General features: G+C 47.3%; 1 protein-coding gene across 1 annotated transcript in view; it reads right to left on the bottom strand.

Moving 5' to 3' along the window:
• Nucleotides 1–13,512, bottom strand: part of PGR (progesterone receptor) — a 105,509-nt gene that overhangs the window by 79,383 nt on the left and 12,614 nt on the right. The window contains exon 2 of the mRNA XM_083170081.1: nt 11,876–12,024. Within this exon, the coding sequence (XP_083026207.1) occupies nt 11,876–12,024 (149 nt within the window). The remainder of the gene's footprint in view (nt 1–11,875; nt 12,025–13,512) is intronic.

Raw genomic sequence — 13,512 nt, 5'->3', positions numbered from 1 at the left:
AGGCCGTATATGGATTTCTTCAGAAGACACACCTTTTCTGTCTGAAGTTCATCCTCATTATAATGATCTGGTGTTTCCATATAGATTTCTTTGAGTAACTCTCCATTTAGGAATGCTGAGTCGAAGTCTAGTTGGTATAGCAGTAAGTCTTGTAAGGTGGCGACTGCAATTACTAACCTGAGAGTGTTATACCTCGCAACAGGTGAGTATATCTCCCCGTAGTCAATTCCGGATCTCTGTGTGTATCCCTTAGCAACAAGACGGGCTTTGTAACGGGCAACTTCTCCGTCTGAATTTAACTTCTTGCAGAAGACCCACTTGTTCTTGACTGTCTTGCGGTTGCTTGGCCTATCTACTATGGTCCAAGTATCGTTCTCTCTCAGTGCTGATAGCTCTGTGTCTATTGCAGATTTCCACTTCTCCCAATCACTGCACGCTTTCGCTTCTTGAATACTCTGAGGTTCACTGAAAACAATATTCGCATATTCTTCCTCATATCTTCTGGCTGGTATGCCCTTGTTTCTTCTTATAGAAGCTCTGTTTGTTGGTTTGCTTCCCTCTTCAGTATTTTCTGTTTCAGGTATGCTTTCTATTTCACACACCTCTACTAGTGCTTGCTTTTCTTGTTCTTTTGCTTTTGTGGGTGATGCTGTTTCTTGGAATATCACATCTCTTGATTTCAGAAGACGTCTGTTCTCTGCATCCCAGAGTCTGTACCCTTTGCTCTCCTCACAATAGCCTAGCAATATGCACTGTCTTGATTTTGGGTCAAGTTTCTTCCTTTTCTCCTTTGGTATATGCGCATAAGCTCTGCTCCCAAAGACACGGAGATGACTGATGTCTGGCTTCTTCCCAGACCAGGCCTCTAAGGGGGTTTTCCCTTTCACAGCCACTGTAGGTGTTCTGTTTTTCAGGTATACTGCAGTAGATACAGCTTCTGCCCAAAAACTTTTCTCTAGGCCAGCATCACTCACCATCGCTCGTGCTCTTTCAACGATTGTTCTGTTCGCCCTTTCACTTACGCCATTCTGTTCAGGCGTATAGGCCATCGTCAGCTGATGCTTTATGCCATGCCCTTTTAGGAAGTCGGTTACTTCTCCATTTTCGTACTCTCCCCCATTGTCGGATCTCAGGACCTTTAGCTTTAGGCCCGTCTGAGTTTCCACTAGGTTCTTGTACTCCACAATTTTCTTGACCACCTCACTTTTCTTTCTTATGAAGTATACGTGTGTCATTCTTGTGGCGTCATCGATGAGAGTCATGAAGTACTTGTAACCACTGGTTGACTCCTCTTCCATTGGTCCGCACACATCTGTGTGCACCAGAGCTAATTGTGTTTCTGCTCTGCTCGCTGACTTGGGAAATGGGTTGCGGGTCTGCTTGCCTTTTATGCAACTCTCGCACACAGGTCTTCCGGTGTCTTTCACTGTGATTCCTGTTGCCATCCCATCAGCTAGTTTCTGGACATTATCATATCCTAAGTGTCCCAAACGTCTGTGCCAGAGTTCCATCGACTCATTTTCAGCAGAGGCTGCCAAAGCTACACATTCATCTGTGTCTAGGACGTATAGTTGGTTGCATCGGGTTGCTGAAGCAATTACAGTCCCTCTTTCATTATGCACCATACACCTGCCCTTTGCAAACTGGACTCTGTAGCCTTTTGCCTCGAGTACGCTGATAGCGATGAGGTTACTTCCCAATTCTGGTACATACAGGACGTCTTGAATATCTGTGACTACTGTCTGTCCCTCAATTCTTAGTCTCACTGTGATTGTCCCAACATTTGACGCAGTAAGGACCTTTTCACCAATCCCGGTAACTGTTGTGGGTGTACACTGTGTTAAAGAATTGAACCACTCCTTGTTGCAGCTGAAGTGTCTAGAGGCTCCCGAGTCCATGTACCAGAGATCCCTCCTTGGCTTGTCTGTTACATTTAGTGCTGACTCGTTCTTCTTGTCATGCCGCTTGTGCATGCCACTAGTGTTCTTCATCCTGCATTCTGAAGCCTTGTGCCCTACTTTGTGGCACACATAGCATTTGAATGTGCATTTCTTGGGTTTCGCACCCTTTGCTACTAAGGCAGAACCCTCAGCTATGGCATCCTTGTGGATTCTCTCTTGGAACTGTAGTAGCTTGGCTCTCACAACTTCAGTTGTAAGCTTGGTTTCATTTGACTCTAGTGCGACAACCAGAAAGTCAAATTCTTCTGTCAAGTTCTGCAGCATTACCATCGCCACTTCTTCCTCATCCACTTTTGCTCCTACACATGCCAATTGCTGAGCTATCGATAGTATCTTATCAATATAATCGTTCATGTCCTTGCATGCATTCAGCTTTGTTCCATACAGTGTGCGTCTCAGACTTATCCTTCTCATTAAGCCTTTATTCTCATAAGCACCTTGTAGAGTTGTCCACATGTCCTTAGCGGACTCCTTCCCACAGATAGTAGAATAAACATGCTGCTCCACAGCCAGGCCTATTGTGCCAATGGCCTTGTCTACCTCTTCTGGGTTTGGACTATCTCCTGGGGCTATTGTGACTTTCCATAGCTTCTCCCTCTTAAGCTGCATTTCCATAGCGAACTTCCATGTAGTATAATTCTCTGAGCCTTTGAGCTTTGGAAAGTTCATGCTATGCCCTGTACTGTGCATTCTCGTTAACTCTTTCACAAATGGCAATTCAGAAATAATTCCTTTGTGTTCTTTTATGTACTGCGCTAGCACTTTGTCTTTAGGGGGTTAATCTTCGCGCACGTGACGTGCTGGGCCCATAACCTATTGGCAGAGTGTCTATAAGTACGTGCAGGGTGGTTGTTAGACGACACACTCCGAAGATATAACCAACTGAAGGATTTATTCAAGTGGCAGGCTTGTAGGATACAACAGTACTTTTGCAGTTAACTTCAGGCAGTAATACAACTGATACATTGGGAATCACAATGTCTGGTTGTTACTTAGCTGTAGCGTTTGGCTTGTGCAGGGTTAATGGCTATCAACTGGTTTACGCTGGCGGTACCTCTCCCAGTCGTCGCTGCTGCCAATGATGATGAATCTCCCTGTGCAAATGTCACGCTGGTAACGGGATTACAGCGGGGCTTGCTCTTACGCGCTCCGGTGCACGTGGAGCTACAAACAGCATGGATGGAGTCACACACGCTCTCTCTGAGGCACACACTACGCGGGGACTTCCTAACAGGAAAGGGAGCGCTGCCAGCAGGGTCAGGGGTCTCTGCCCTGCTATTCGCTTAAGCGAGCTGTCACTCAAGGTGACGCCTAGCTACGTTGCTGCAAGGGGACAAGGCAGACTGTGAGCCTTACACTAGACAGTGTATGGAGACAGGCGCTGAGCGCTACAATCTAACAACATAAACCACCGAAGGTTCCTTGTGCTGGTTCTGCTTTAAAAGTTTGTTAGGGGTCATGGAAAGGGTGCTGCTGCTGGCAGCCAATGGGGGAGATTCTCTAAACTAAAAATGCGGTAAAAACCCCGTTATCAACTAAAAAGTAAATCCTGGCAGAGGAAAATCATTTGATGGTGAGTACATCGCTCTTTTCGGGGACTAGCTTACACAATTTGCTACATGCCCCTATACCAGCCAGCAGACGGTACCCATATGCCAGGCTGCTCACTCGCACGGACAAGATGCATTCAGCGGTGGAGGACGGCTGGCTGGGACTGCCTGGACTGTTGTGAGCATTACAGTAAATTGTCCTCCTCTGCTATTTGCTAGTTGGATATATTTAGTTGTATCCAAGTGACTTTTCTTTGTCAGATTATTTCCCAGAACCCCTGGTCACTGAGCTACGGAAAGAAAAATTGAAAGTAGAACAAAATCATTTATTTTGGAAGTGGAAATTTGCCAACTTGCTACTAGGAAAATGTAAAAGGAGTCACTAATAGCAGCGAGTCATTCACAGCCCTGCTCCATCGTCCAAATCACACCTCGCACCTACCGCTACTCTGCAAACCAGTATCCAACACTGCAACCTATATACTAATCAGAGAGATCAGCACCCAAAATCACAGGAGCAAAATGCAATGATTAGAAAAAGCTTTAACTCTAAAGCAATATCTACACTACTATACCACTCAATATACATAGTAATACAGGGACGGCAAAGCTCCCATGATTCAAGTGCACATGGAAATAGCAGGTCCGCAGCAAAGCATCCTGGGAAAAAGAACTGCATTGTTGATAACTATTGATAAAGCATAAATTATATTACTGGAATAAAATGCTGTTTGTTTATATCTATTTAGACCAGTGGTTCTTAAACTCGGTACTCAGAACCCCTCACAGTTCACGCTTTTCAGGTCAACCGACAGGTGCACTCATTACAATACTGACTGACACTTTTAGAAAATCTACAGGCGGAGCTAATTATTTCACTTGATTCTGTGAGGAGACCTGCAAAACATGCACTGCGTGGGGTCCCGGAGATCGACTCTGAGCACCTGTGATTTAGACAGTAATAAAAACAGGGTTGCCTACCTGCCCCTCTCCTTCAGGGAGAAAATGCTCTGTTCCTGGGCTTCCCTGGTAATGTAGGATTGCCATCACCTGTGGTGAAACACCTTTCTTATCAGTTACCTGGCTCCCCACAGGTGCTGGCAATCCTACATTACCAGGGAAGCCCAGGAACAGAGCATTTTCTCCCTGAAGGAGAGGGGCAGGTAGGCAATCCTGATGTACGGATACCCAATACCCTGCGAATCACCGGGACCTTCGAAGTGCATGCGTCCCTGCTCCCCACCCATGTCACTCCCAGGTAGGGTGGTCGGACAGCCAACAGGCCCAACCACCGATTCAGGTCCAATGCGCATGGGACCACGCAAGGGGACATCAAACTGACTCAATTTGGCCCGATATGACAGCCTGATCAGTCGGAATTGGCCCAAATCGGCTCAGTGTAAGTGTACCTTTAGTCCCAGAGTTTGGTGGCCTTCCCTCTCATGTACAAATGTCTGAGCTATACATCAAAGCAAGGTATAGGAGAGCCAGCATTTATATAGCAATCTAAGGTAAATTGTACAAATGTATCAATTACATCATTACATAAAAAGTATCCTGGTCCTGTGCTGCTCATGCACCGCAGCAGACAATCCCGCTACTGGCACCCCCTTCCCATCATGATGACCCCACTACACCACAACCCCCCCACAGCTCCACAACCCCTCCACACCACTGCTGATCATACTCGCCACCTATAGATTAGCTCCTGGAACTCTGCCTGTCTTCGAGGCTTCCTCCTTCTGTGACCTTTCACGCCCACGGGGAGGTGCAGGCACGGGGGGGCTTGCTCCTTCACTATTCACGCCACCACCGGTTGCCTTTAGTAACCTGGTGGGGAGCGGAGCGAGCTTTTGTGCCCGAAGCATGGCGAGCGAAGCGAGTGTGCGCGGGTCCGTTTCAGTTCCTTGTTCTTCCTTTCTCCATCCCCTCTCCTCCCCTGTCATGTCAGGAGGTCCCTTAGCACACTTGAATTTAGAACTAACCCTTCTGTGACCCCCGTTGCTGTAAAGTGAGCTGCCACTTTACAGCATCACTTTTCTCTATCTGGGGTCACAGCATTGAGCCATAAAGACTGTCAGGGCTGACACAGGAGCACCAGCAGACCTCCGGGAGGTGAGAATTAATTAATTTTATTTTACACAGTAATCAGCCTGTGTGTCTATCAGACAGCTAATCTAATGCTGCCCATACACTTGTGAGACATTGTATACAATCATTCGATTTCTACCAATTCTGGCCGATAAATCGAATGATTGTATGCATTTTTAGGGGACTTTTCGACGCGATGCACGGGCACGCCATCGAATGTCGCGTCGATAGATATTATGTGCTTGCAGGCGGCGGAAGTCAGTGGTGGCGGGAGAATTGTTTAAAATACTGGGCTGCCCTGTGATTGGCTGAGCTCTCTCAACCAATCACAGGGCAGCCCAGTGTTATAAACAAATCTGCCTGCAAGCGCTACTGCTAGCATACACTACTCCGCCACCCCATGACCGCCCTTTTCCAGCACCCGATGTGCCATCGGAAGGTGGCATGCACCATCGGGTGCTGACTTTTGCACTCAAAAATGTGATCGGATTCGATGGACATCGTACTTCGATGTCGCATCGAATCCCATCGCATAAGTATATGGGCACCATTACACACAGCTAATCACACTGGCCTCATCCCTGTACTGATTTATAGGAATGGGATCATTGGATAGACAGCAACTAGGTCTACAAGCATAAGGTCGACATGCAGGAAGGTCGACGTGGTCATTAGGTCGACATGGGGAAGGTCGGCAGTCAAAAGGTCGACATGGAGTTTTTCACATTTTTGGTCATGAATGGCATGGAAACTGGCATGGAAACTGATCCAAAACATCTTAAAACATTCATATGATACTAAAATCTTGAGAAAAGTGTATAAAAAAAACCCACTCTTTTGAACATAAAAAAAACAATGTTAATAAACTGACCCCTATGGCACAGAAAATGGAGGTGGAGACTGCAGATTAGCTGCAGAGCAGGAAATCAGTAATGTTGCTTGTTGATCTGGATGTGTGCTGGTGAACAGGAAGAGTTTACATAGGAGCTGCAAGCCCTGTATTGGCTGCCAAACTCAGCTGAGGTTAGTAAGCATTCTGATTGGATAAAGCTATCGGATGAGGCGTGTCATGGGGCAAAAATCACTTAAACCGCAAACTGTAAAGTAAATAAGGGCATTTTGAGGTAGATTTGGCAGAGAAAATGTTAATTTATTGAATTAAATATGATTTTTACTTAAAAAGCACATGGTGGCAAAGAAAGGATGACCAGAAATCAGCCAATCTGGAATCTCTAACAACAAGCTATGGATGCGAAACCACAAAAACAAAACTACTACAGAATTCTGAGATTGTGAGACAGGGGGCAGGCCCACGATGGCACAATTCAGCGCAGATTGTGTCATCGCCTCTCCCCTGTCCACTACTTTAGGCCACTGCATGGTGGGGTTGTGCTGTATGAGATGTACAAGGCACCATCTAATTTTCAGGAGCCATCCGTACTTTCTGGGAGCGTAGGCAAGTATGCATAGATTTATAAATAACCAAGTACAGTAAACAAGTTCCAGGCTCATGTGATAATGATGGGTCCCCTGATACCATATCCAATCTGTCCTATCTGATATCTGACCGAGCAATGTCTCTTGTCATAGGAATGTGTGGGTCATTGCTTTCATCCTTGAAAATAACAGCAAGTACCCTTTCAGAAGTACTCAAAGTGCAGATTACATATTACACATCTAACTAGCCCACAGGCATGCTTAATGAGGTAAAAACAAACATTGAAGGACTTATATGTTTGGCAATTAACTATGTTCTGAGCAGAGGTAACAGGGGGTTTCATCTCCTGAGCAACCAACAGTGGTCACATGACACAAGAGTACTGCTAGGTCAGTGGTGTCAAACTCATGGCCCTCCAGCTGTTGTGGAACTACACGTCCCAGCATGCCCTTCCACAGATTTTATATAGTGGATTGCTAAAACAGTGGCAGGGCATGTTGGGACGTGTAGTTCCACAACAGCTGGAGGGCCATGAGTCGGACGCCACTGTGCTAGGTGTTATTGAAAGCAATAATATCACATTTTCTTTAATTACCAAGCTAGTCATATTTCAGCATGTTTTTTTCTTAGCAGTCATCCATCAAACCATTTTTTCCTTTTCAAAATATATCTGGTAGGCAAAAAAACATGGCTACCATGTGAGGGCAGGGAGAGGAGTGATATTAATAACAGGATGTCTTGGGTACATGTACCGATACAATAGACTTCCACATGATTTGATGGTTTTGTAACCAAGACAATGAGGTTTATTTACTAAGATGAGAGTTTTATTGAAGATGGAATATTGCTATGGGCAACCAATAAGAATCTACTTATTTAATTAGCACCATTTTTTAGAAGATCGTATCCGATTCGTTGCCCCTAGCAACATCCCATGTGAAATAGAACTCCCATATTAGTAAATCGGGTCACCCTCCCGGCCCCCGGAAAGGTGGACAACCCTCCCGGATTCTGGGGGATCCGCTCCCCCCCCCATGATTTCGGCAATCCCTCCCCCCCCCCCCTTGAATTACCTTATCTGCAGATCTACGGGTAGGGGGCGGGGCTAAAGTGTCATAATCGCATCATTTAATGGTGTCACGTTTAAGCCCCGCCCCCGAACTCCTACTGAAAGTTGGCAACCCTGGGTATACGCTAACCCTAATATCCAAGTTTTAGTTCCCAATATCTGACAGAAAAAAATGATGTAACAAGCAGTGAAAATAATGGAAAAGCCAGCCAGTGTGGAAATTGTCCACAGCTAACAATCAGTGGTGCACGCAGATGATGGAGTGTCTAGAACAGGGCGGGGCAATTGCGGCCCTCCAGATGTTGATAAACTACACATCCCAGGATGCTTTGCATTAGTTTTGCTATGTGGCCATGCTGAAACTGATGCAAGGCATGCTGGGATGTGTAGTTCATCAACATCTGGAGGGCCGCAATTGCCCAGCCCTGGTCTAGAATCACCACCCATTCTTGCACAGGAACTGAGACTAGGCGATAGTCTTCATTCGAGCACCCTGCTCCTTTAAAAACCTGTGCAGTTCCTCTTCCCTGCCCTGGGTGTCGCTGGCTGCTTTGGTGCTTCTAGTAGTCTGGTCAGTATTGAGATACAGGCCACAATGTGATACCAAAGCAGAGTGCACGTACCCCAGAGTAATTCAATATCCATTGGAACTCCAAGCAATTTCACACATTGCCCCTCACTGCCCCACAGTGATTCCACCCATGCCCCCCCCTCCCCCATGCCTCCCATAATAATTCCTCACACTGCGACCCTCCATCAATTATATAAACAGAAACTCGCTGGTCCCCTACCACACCCTCTCCAGACCACCGCTGATGACACACTAACGCCGGACAACGGTTAGGACAGTCATTAAGTTGACATATGAGGTCAACAGTTTTTTAGATCAACAAGTAGAAAAAGTCGACCTGATTAATAGGTCAACATGAGAAATATCCAAACAAAAATGACTGACATTTTTTTGGCCTATACCATTTTCTGGGGACACGGCTACAGTACATGGCAACGGGTTACACCAGGCATGGCCAAACTATGGTGAAACTACACATCCCAGCATGCCTTGCCATGTTGAGTTCTAGAAGTTGCAGGGAAATTTCAATAAATTAAACGTGAAAAAAGACCTATGATTGAATAATTGTCCAATACTTTGGGTGACATTCTATGCTTTGAGATAAATGCGCATGTTTTTTTTAGCGCACCACATCGCCGCAAATCGCACTTTTTCAAATCGCACTTTTCAGTAATAATTCGCATATTTAATGTGATGCGTTTTGGAGGCTGAAAAGTGCGAAGTGGTGCGATTTGCGGCGAAGTGGTGCGATGTCTTTAGTCCTGAAAATGTGCGATTTTCATGTCTGAAAATCGCACGTTTGCAGGAAAGCGCAAATTAAAAAAAAAAAAACGAGCGCGGGGTCCCCCGCCAGAGCATAACCAGCCCCGGGCTCATTGAGCCGGTGCTGGTGACATAAAACAGGGTCGCCGACAAATAGGGGTCCCCTTGATTTAATGAAACCAGCACCAGGCTCAAGGTCCGGCGCTGGTTCCCAAAATACGGGGGACAAAATGACTAGGGGTCCCCCGTATTTTAAGAACCAGCACCGGACCCAACCTGCCAGCAGGGTAATGCCACAGCCGGGGGACACTTATTATATAAGGTCATGCGGCCAAAGCATTAACCCCCTGGCTGGTCAGCATGGACAGGGGTCCTGGGGAAGTGGGGACCCCCCCAAAGAAGGGGTCCCCCCCTCCAGGACTTACCAGCCCATGCTGATAGTCCGGGGCTGTCCCCGATGCCCCAGGGCGGTGGGCATCGGGCTGATGGATTGTGTAAAAAAAAGAAGAAAAACTATTGTTTTCTACTGGCGAACTATGAGTCCCAGCAAGCCTACCCCGCATGCTGGGACTTGGAGAACCACAAGTCCCAGCATGCGGGGCATTAAAGGGCCAGCTGGCACTTGTAGTTCTACAGTACAAAAAATAGTTAAAGAAAACACACTGACACCCTGAAAAATAAAAGTTTAATACACACATAACACACACACACTGATACTTACCTACCTTGAGCCCGTCGGTCGGTCCCTGGATCCTGGGTCCGGGCTCCGGGGCTCCAGGGCAGAAGAGTCCGGTTCCGGGGCCTTGGTCCTGGTTCCGGGGCTGGTCCAGGGTTCCGGGGCTCCTGGCCTGAAGAATCCGGGGTCCAGGATCTGAGGTAGTCCCCAGGGGTACCTAAGGAAGGAAATCCTACTCACCTGGTCCCCGGCGACGACCTCGGCATCCTCTCCGGCAGAAGCGCTGCTCCCATCTGCTACCCGGCTTACAGGACTTTCACAGGCGCAGAGATGTTTCTTCCTCGGCGTCTGTATTCAGAATGATTTCTGGCCAATCAGGAGCCGAGAAAGTCGAACTACAAGTGCCAGCTGGCCCTTTAATGCCCCGCATGCTGGGACTTGTGGTTCTCCAAGTCCCAGCATGCGGGGTAGGCTTGCTGGGACTCATAGTTCGCCAGTAGAAAACAATAGTTTTTCTTCTTTTTTTTTACACAATCCATCAGCCCGATGCCCACCGCCCTGGGGCATCGGGGACAGCCCCGGACTATCAGCATGGGCTGGTAAGTCCTGGAGGGGGGGACCCCTTCTTTGGGGGGGTCCCCACTTCCCCAGGACCCCTGCCTATGCTGACCAGCCAGGGGGTTAATGCTTTGGCCGCATGACCTTATATAATAAGTGTCCCCCGGCTGTGGCATTACCCTGCTGGCTGGTTGGGTCCGGTGCTGGTTCTTAAAATACGGGGGACCCCTAGTCATTTTGTCCCCCGTATTTTGGGAACCAGCGCCGGACCTTGAGCCTGGTGCTGGTTTCATTAAATTAAGGGGACCCCTATTTGTCGGCGACCCTGATTTTATGTCACCAGCACCGGCTCAATGAGCCCGGGGCTGGTTATGCTCTGGCGGGGGACCCCGCGCTCGTTTTTTTTTTATTTTAACCATTTTTATTTATTTTTTTAACACCAGAACCCTGCACAGAACATTGCGATCTGTGCAGGGTTCTGGCTAATTCGCCAAATAGAACCTGGTCTGAAATAAGTGCGATAATTAGACACCTAAAAAGTGCGATTTGCAAATGCGCATTGCATTAAATAAGCGAGTTGTATACTGTTCTGTATGAAAACATCTGGATGCGATAAAAATGCGAATTAATCTCGCACTTTTGGTCAGCATGCATTAACGCACATAATATGCGATTTCTGTCCCTTAGCGCGTCCTATTAAATATGCGATTTGAAGGAAAAATGCGATATCGCCATTTTTTTTACTAATTAACGCAAAAAAACACAAATCGCAACCCATAGAATGTCACCCAACATTTCTATTAATTGCATGTATCAAAAAACAATAAAAGTTATTTTCAGGGCTATTTGCTAAAATAAAATTATGTGGTCTTAGGCTTCCAGATGCAGATTCAATTACGAATTAAAAATAAATAAAATGTATCGGTTAAAAAATAAATAATTCTATAGCAGGCAATTGCCACCACATGCTGTGATCATTGATAGGTAAATGTACAGAAAACAGTTGTTTTTAGAGGTTACTATGACATTAACACTCTGAATTTTTTAAATCGGCAATCCCTAACAAAGTATGGTTTTGCCTTGTAAGTGATTGCCCCTTTAATAAAACGTCTGATGTTGGCCGGCATACTGCATGGCTGCCAACCTCGGAGTCTATTACACCTGACTGCTGATCTTTAATGATGTGATTAAACCCTTACCTTCTATGGCTCTCTTGAAGAAGACCTTGCAGCTCCCGCAGGTGAGAACTCCATAGTGACAGCCCGATGCCTCATCCCCACAGATTAAACAGGTCTTCTGCGGTAACGAGTCAAAGCTGTACTGAGACGTTTGACCTGGCTCCTCCGACCTTTAGATATAAACATAACAATAGGTCATCACTAAATAGAATCATTATAATATACCAGGGTGGATCATTAAGTACCTGTGTAAAGAATGAAGACGAAAATTTTTCAAAAACATTTTTATTTATTTTTCAACATAATCTCCTTTCACGGTAATACACTTTTCCCAACGTCCCTGCCATTTCTTTACACCCTCTAAAAAATATGATTGGTCAAACTCACGTAGGCTTCTGTCTCGACGATGGCCTCCTCGTTTGAGCTGAATCCCCCCCCGCGAGCCATGTTTTCAGGTTAGGCAACAGAAAAAAGTCGCAGGGAGCCAAGTCGGGCGAGTACCGTGGATGCGGCAGCAATTCATAGCGCAATTCATGCAATTTGGCCACAACAATTCTGAATGAGGGAGCTGATGCATTGCAAAAAAAAAGGCAGAATCGCACAGGCTTTAACCCCTTGAGTAGTGGGTTTTGCTGGGGCAGGACAAACCTACCAGGGCAGCAGTGGCGTAACTATAGCACCGCAGCCCCCGCGGGGCGCCGGGGGGCTGCGGTGCTATAGTAATGCCCCCGCCCCCCATCCCCCGCAGGCTTACCTGTCTGCGCGTCCCGGCTCCCCTCCTGGTTTCAATCAATTCTATGGAGACGGACCACAATAAAGTGGCCGCCCCATAAAGCAGACAATTCTCTGAAACTGTCTGCGGTATGGGGGCGGCCATTTTATCGTGGTCCGTCTGCATAGAATTAATTGAAGCCAGGAGGGGAGCCGGGACGCGCAGACAGGTAAGCCTGCGGCGATGGGGGATGGGGGGGGGGGCGCCCCAAACCTAGCTACGCCACTGCAGGGCAGGTTTTTCTTGCCCCAGCAAAACCCACCACAGGAATTTGTAAGCCCCCCTCCCTCACCTCTGCTCCAGCGTTAGTACGCTGGAGCTCCCGCTGCTGCCTTAGCCGGCCTCCTGTCACATTCAGCAGTGACGTAGGTGGCAGGCTGGGGGATGATCGCGGCGACTCGGGAGGACTCGGGTGCCTGAGCGCTCCCGAGTCCCCCCGAGCCGCGCCGACCATACCCGAGCCTGCCGCCGACGTCACTGTGAAATGAGTGAAGGGTGGCTAGCTGGCTGGCGGGTCAGGGGAGCTCCAGCGTACTGATCACCGGAGCAAAGGTGATGGGGGGACAAGGTTTGTGGGGGGGAGTGGGCACTAGAGGTGCTACGCCAGTGGTGCACACCTGGACACCACTGGCGCGCACCTATTGTATATTAGTGGTATGTCCGGAGATTTTCTGGGACAGCCCACTGCGGCAGCGCAGCTGAGCCCAGAAAATCTCTATCGCCCAATGAGGATGATTCAGGAAGCCGTGCAGAAGTGCGAGAATCGCTACAGGCAACAACTGTCCAAACTAAATCGTTTTATAAGTATATTACCTGAATCACTTGAATTTTTTTTTTAAATGAAATTATTCGCTTTGACAAGTAATCCTGCAAAGTAACCCAGACA

This window comes from Crinia signifera, chromosome 2 (genome assembly GCF_055691185.1).
Source record: "Crinia signifera chromosome 2, ASM5569118v1, whole genome shotgun sequence".
Taxonomy (NCBI): Eukaryota; Metazoa; Chordata; class Amphibia; order Anura; family Myobatrachidae; genus Crinia; species Crinia signifera.
The sequence above is the reverse complement of the archived record's forward strand: the minus strand, read 5'-3'. Positions and strand labels throughout refer to the sequence as shown.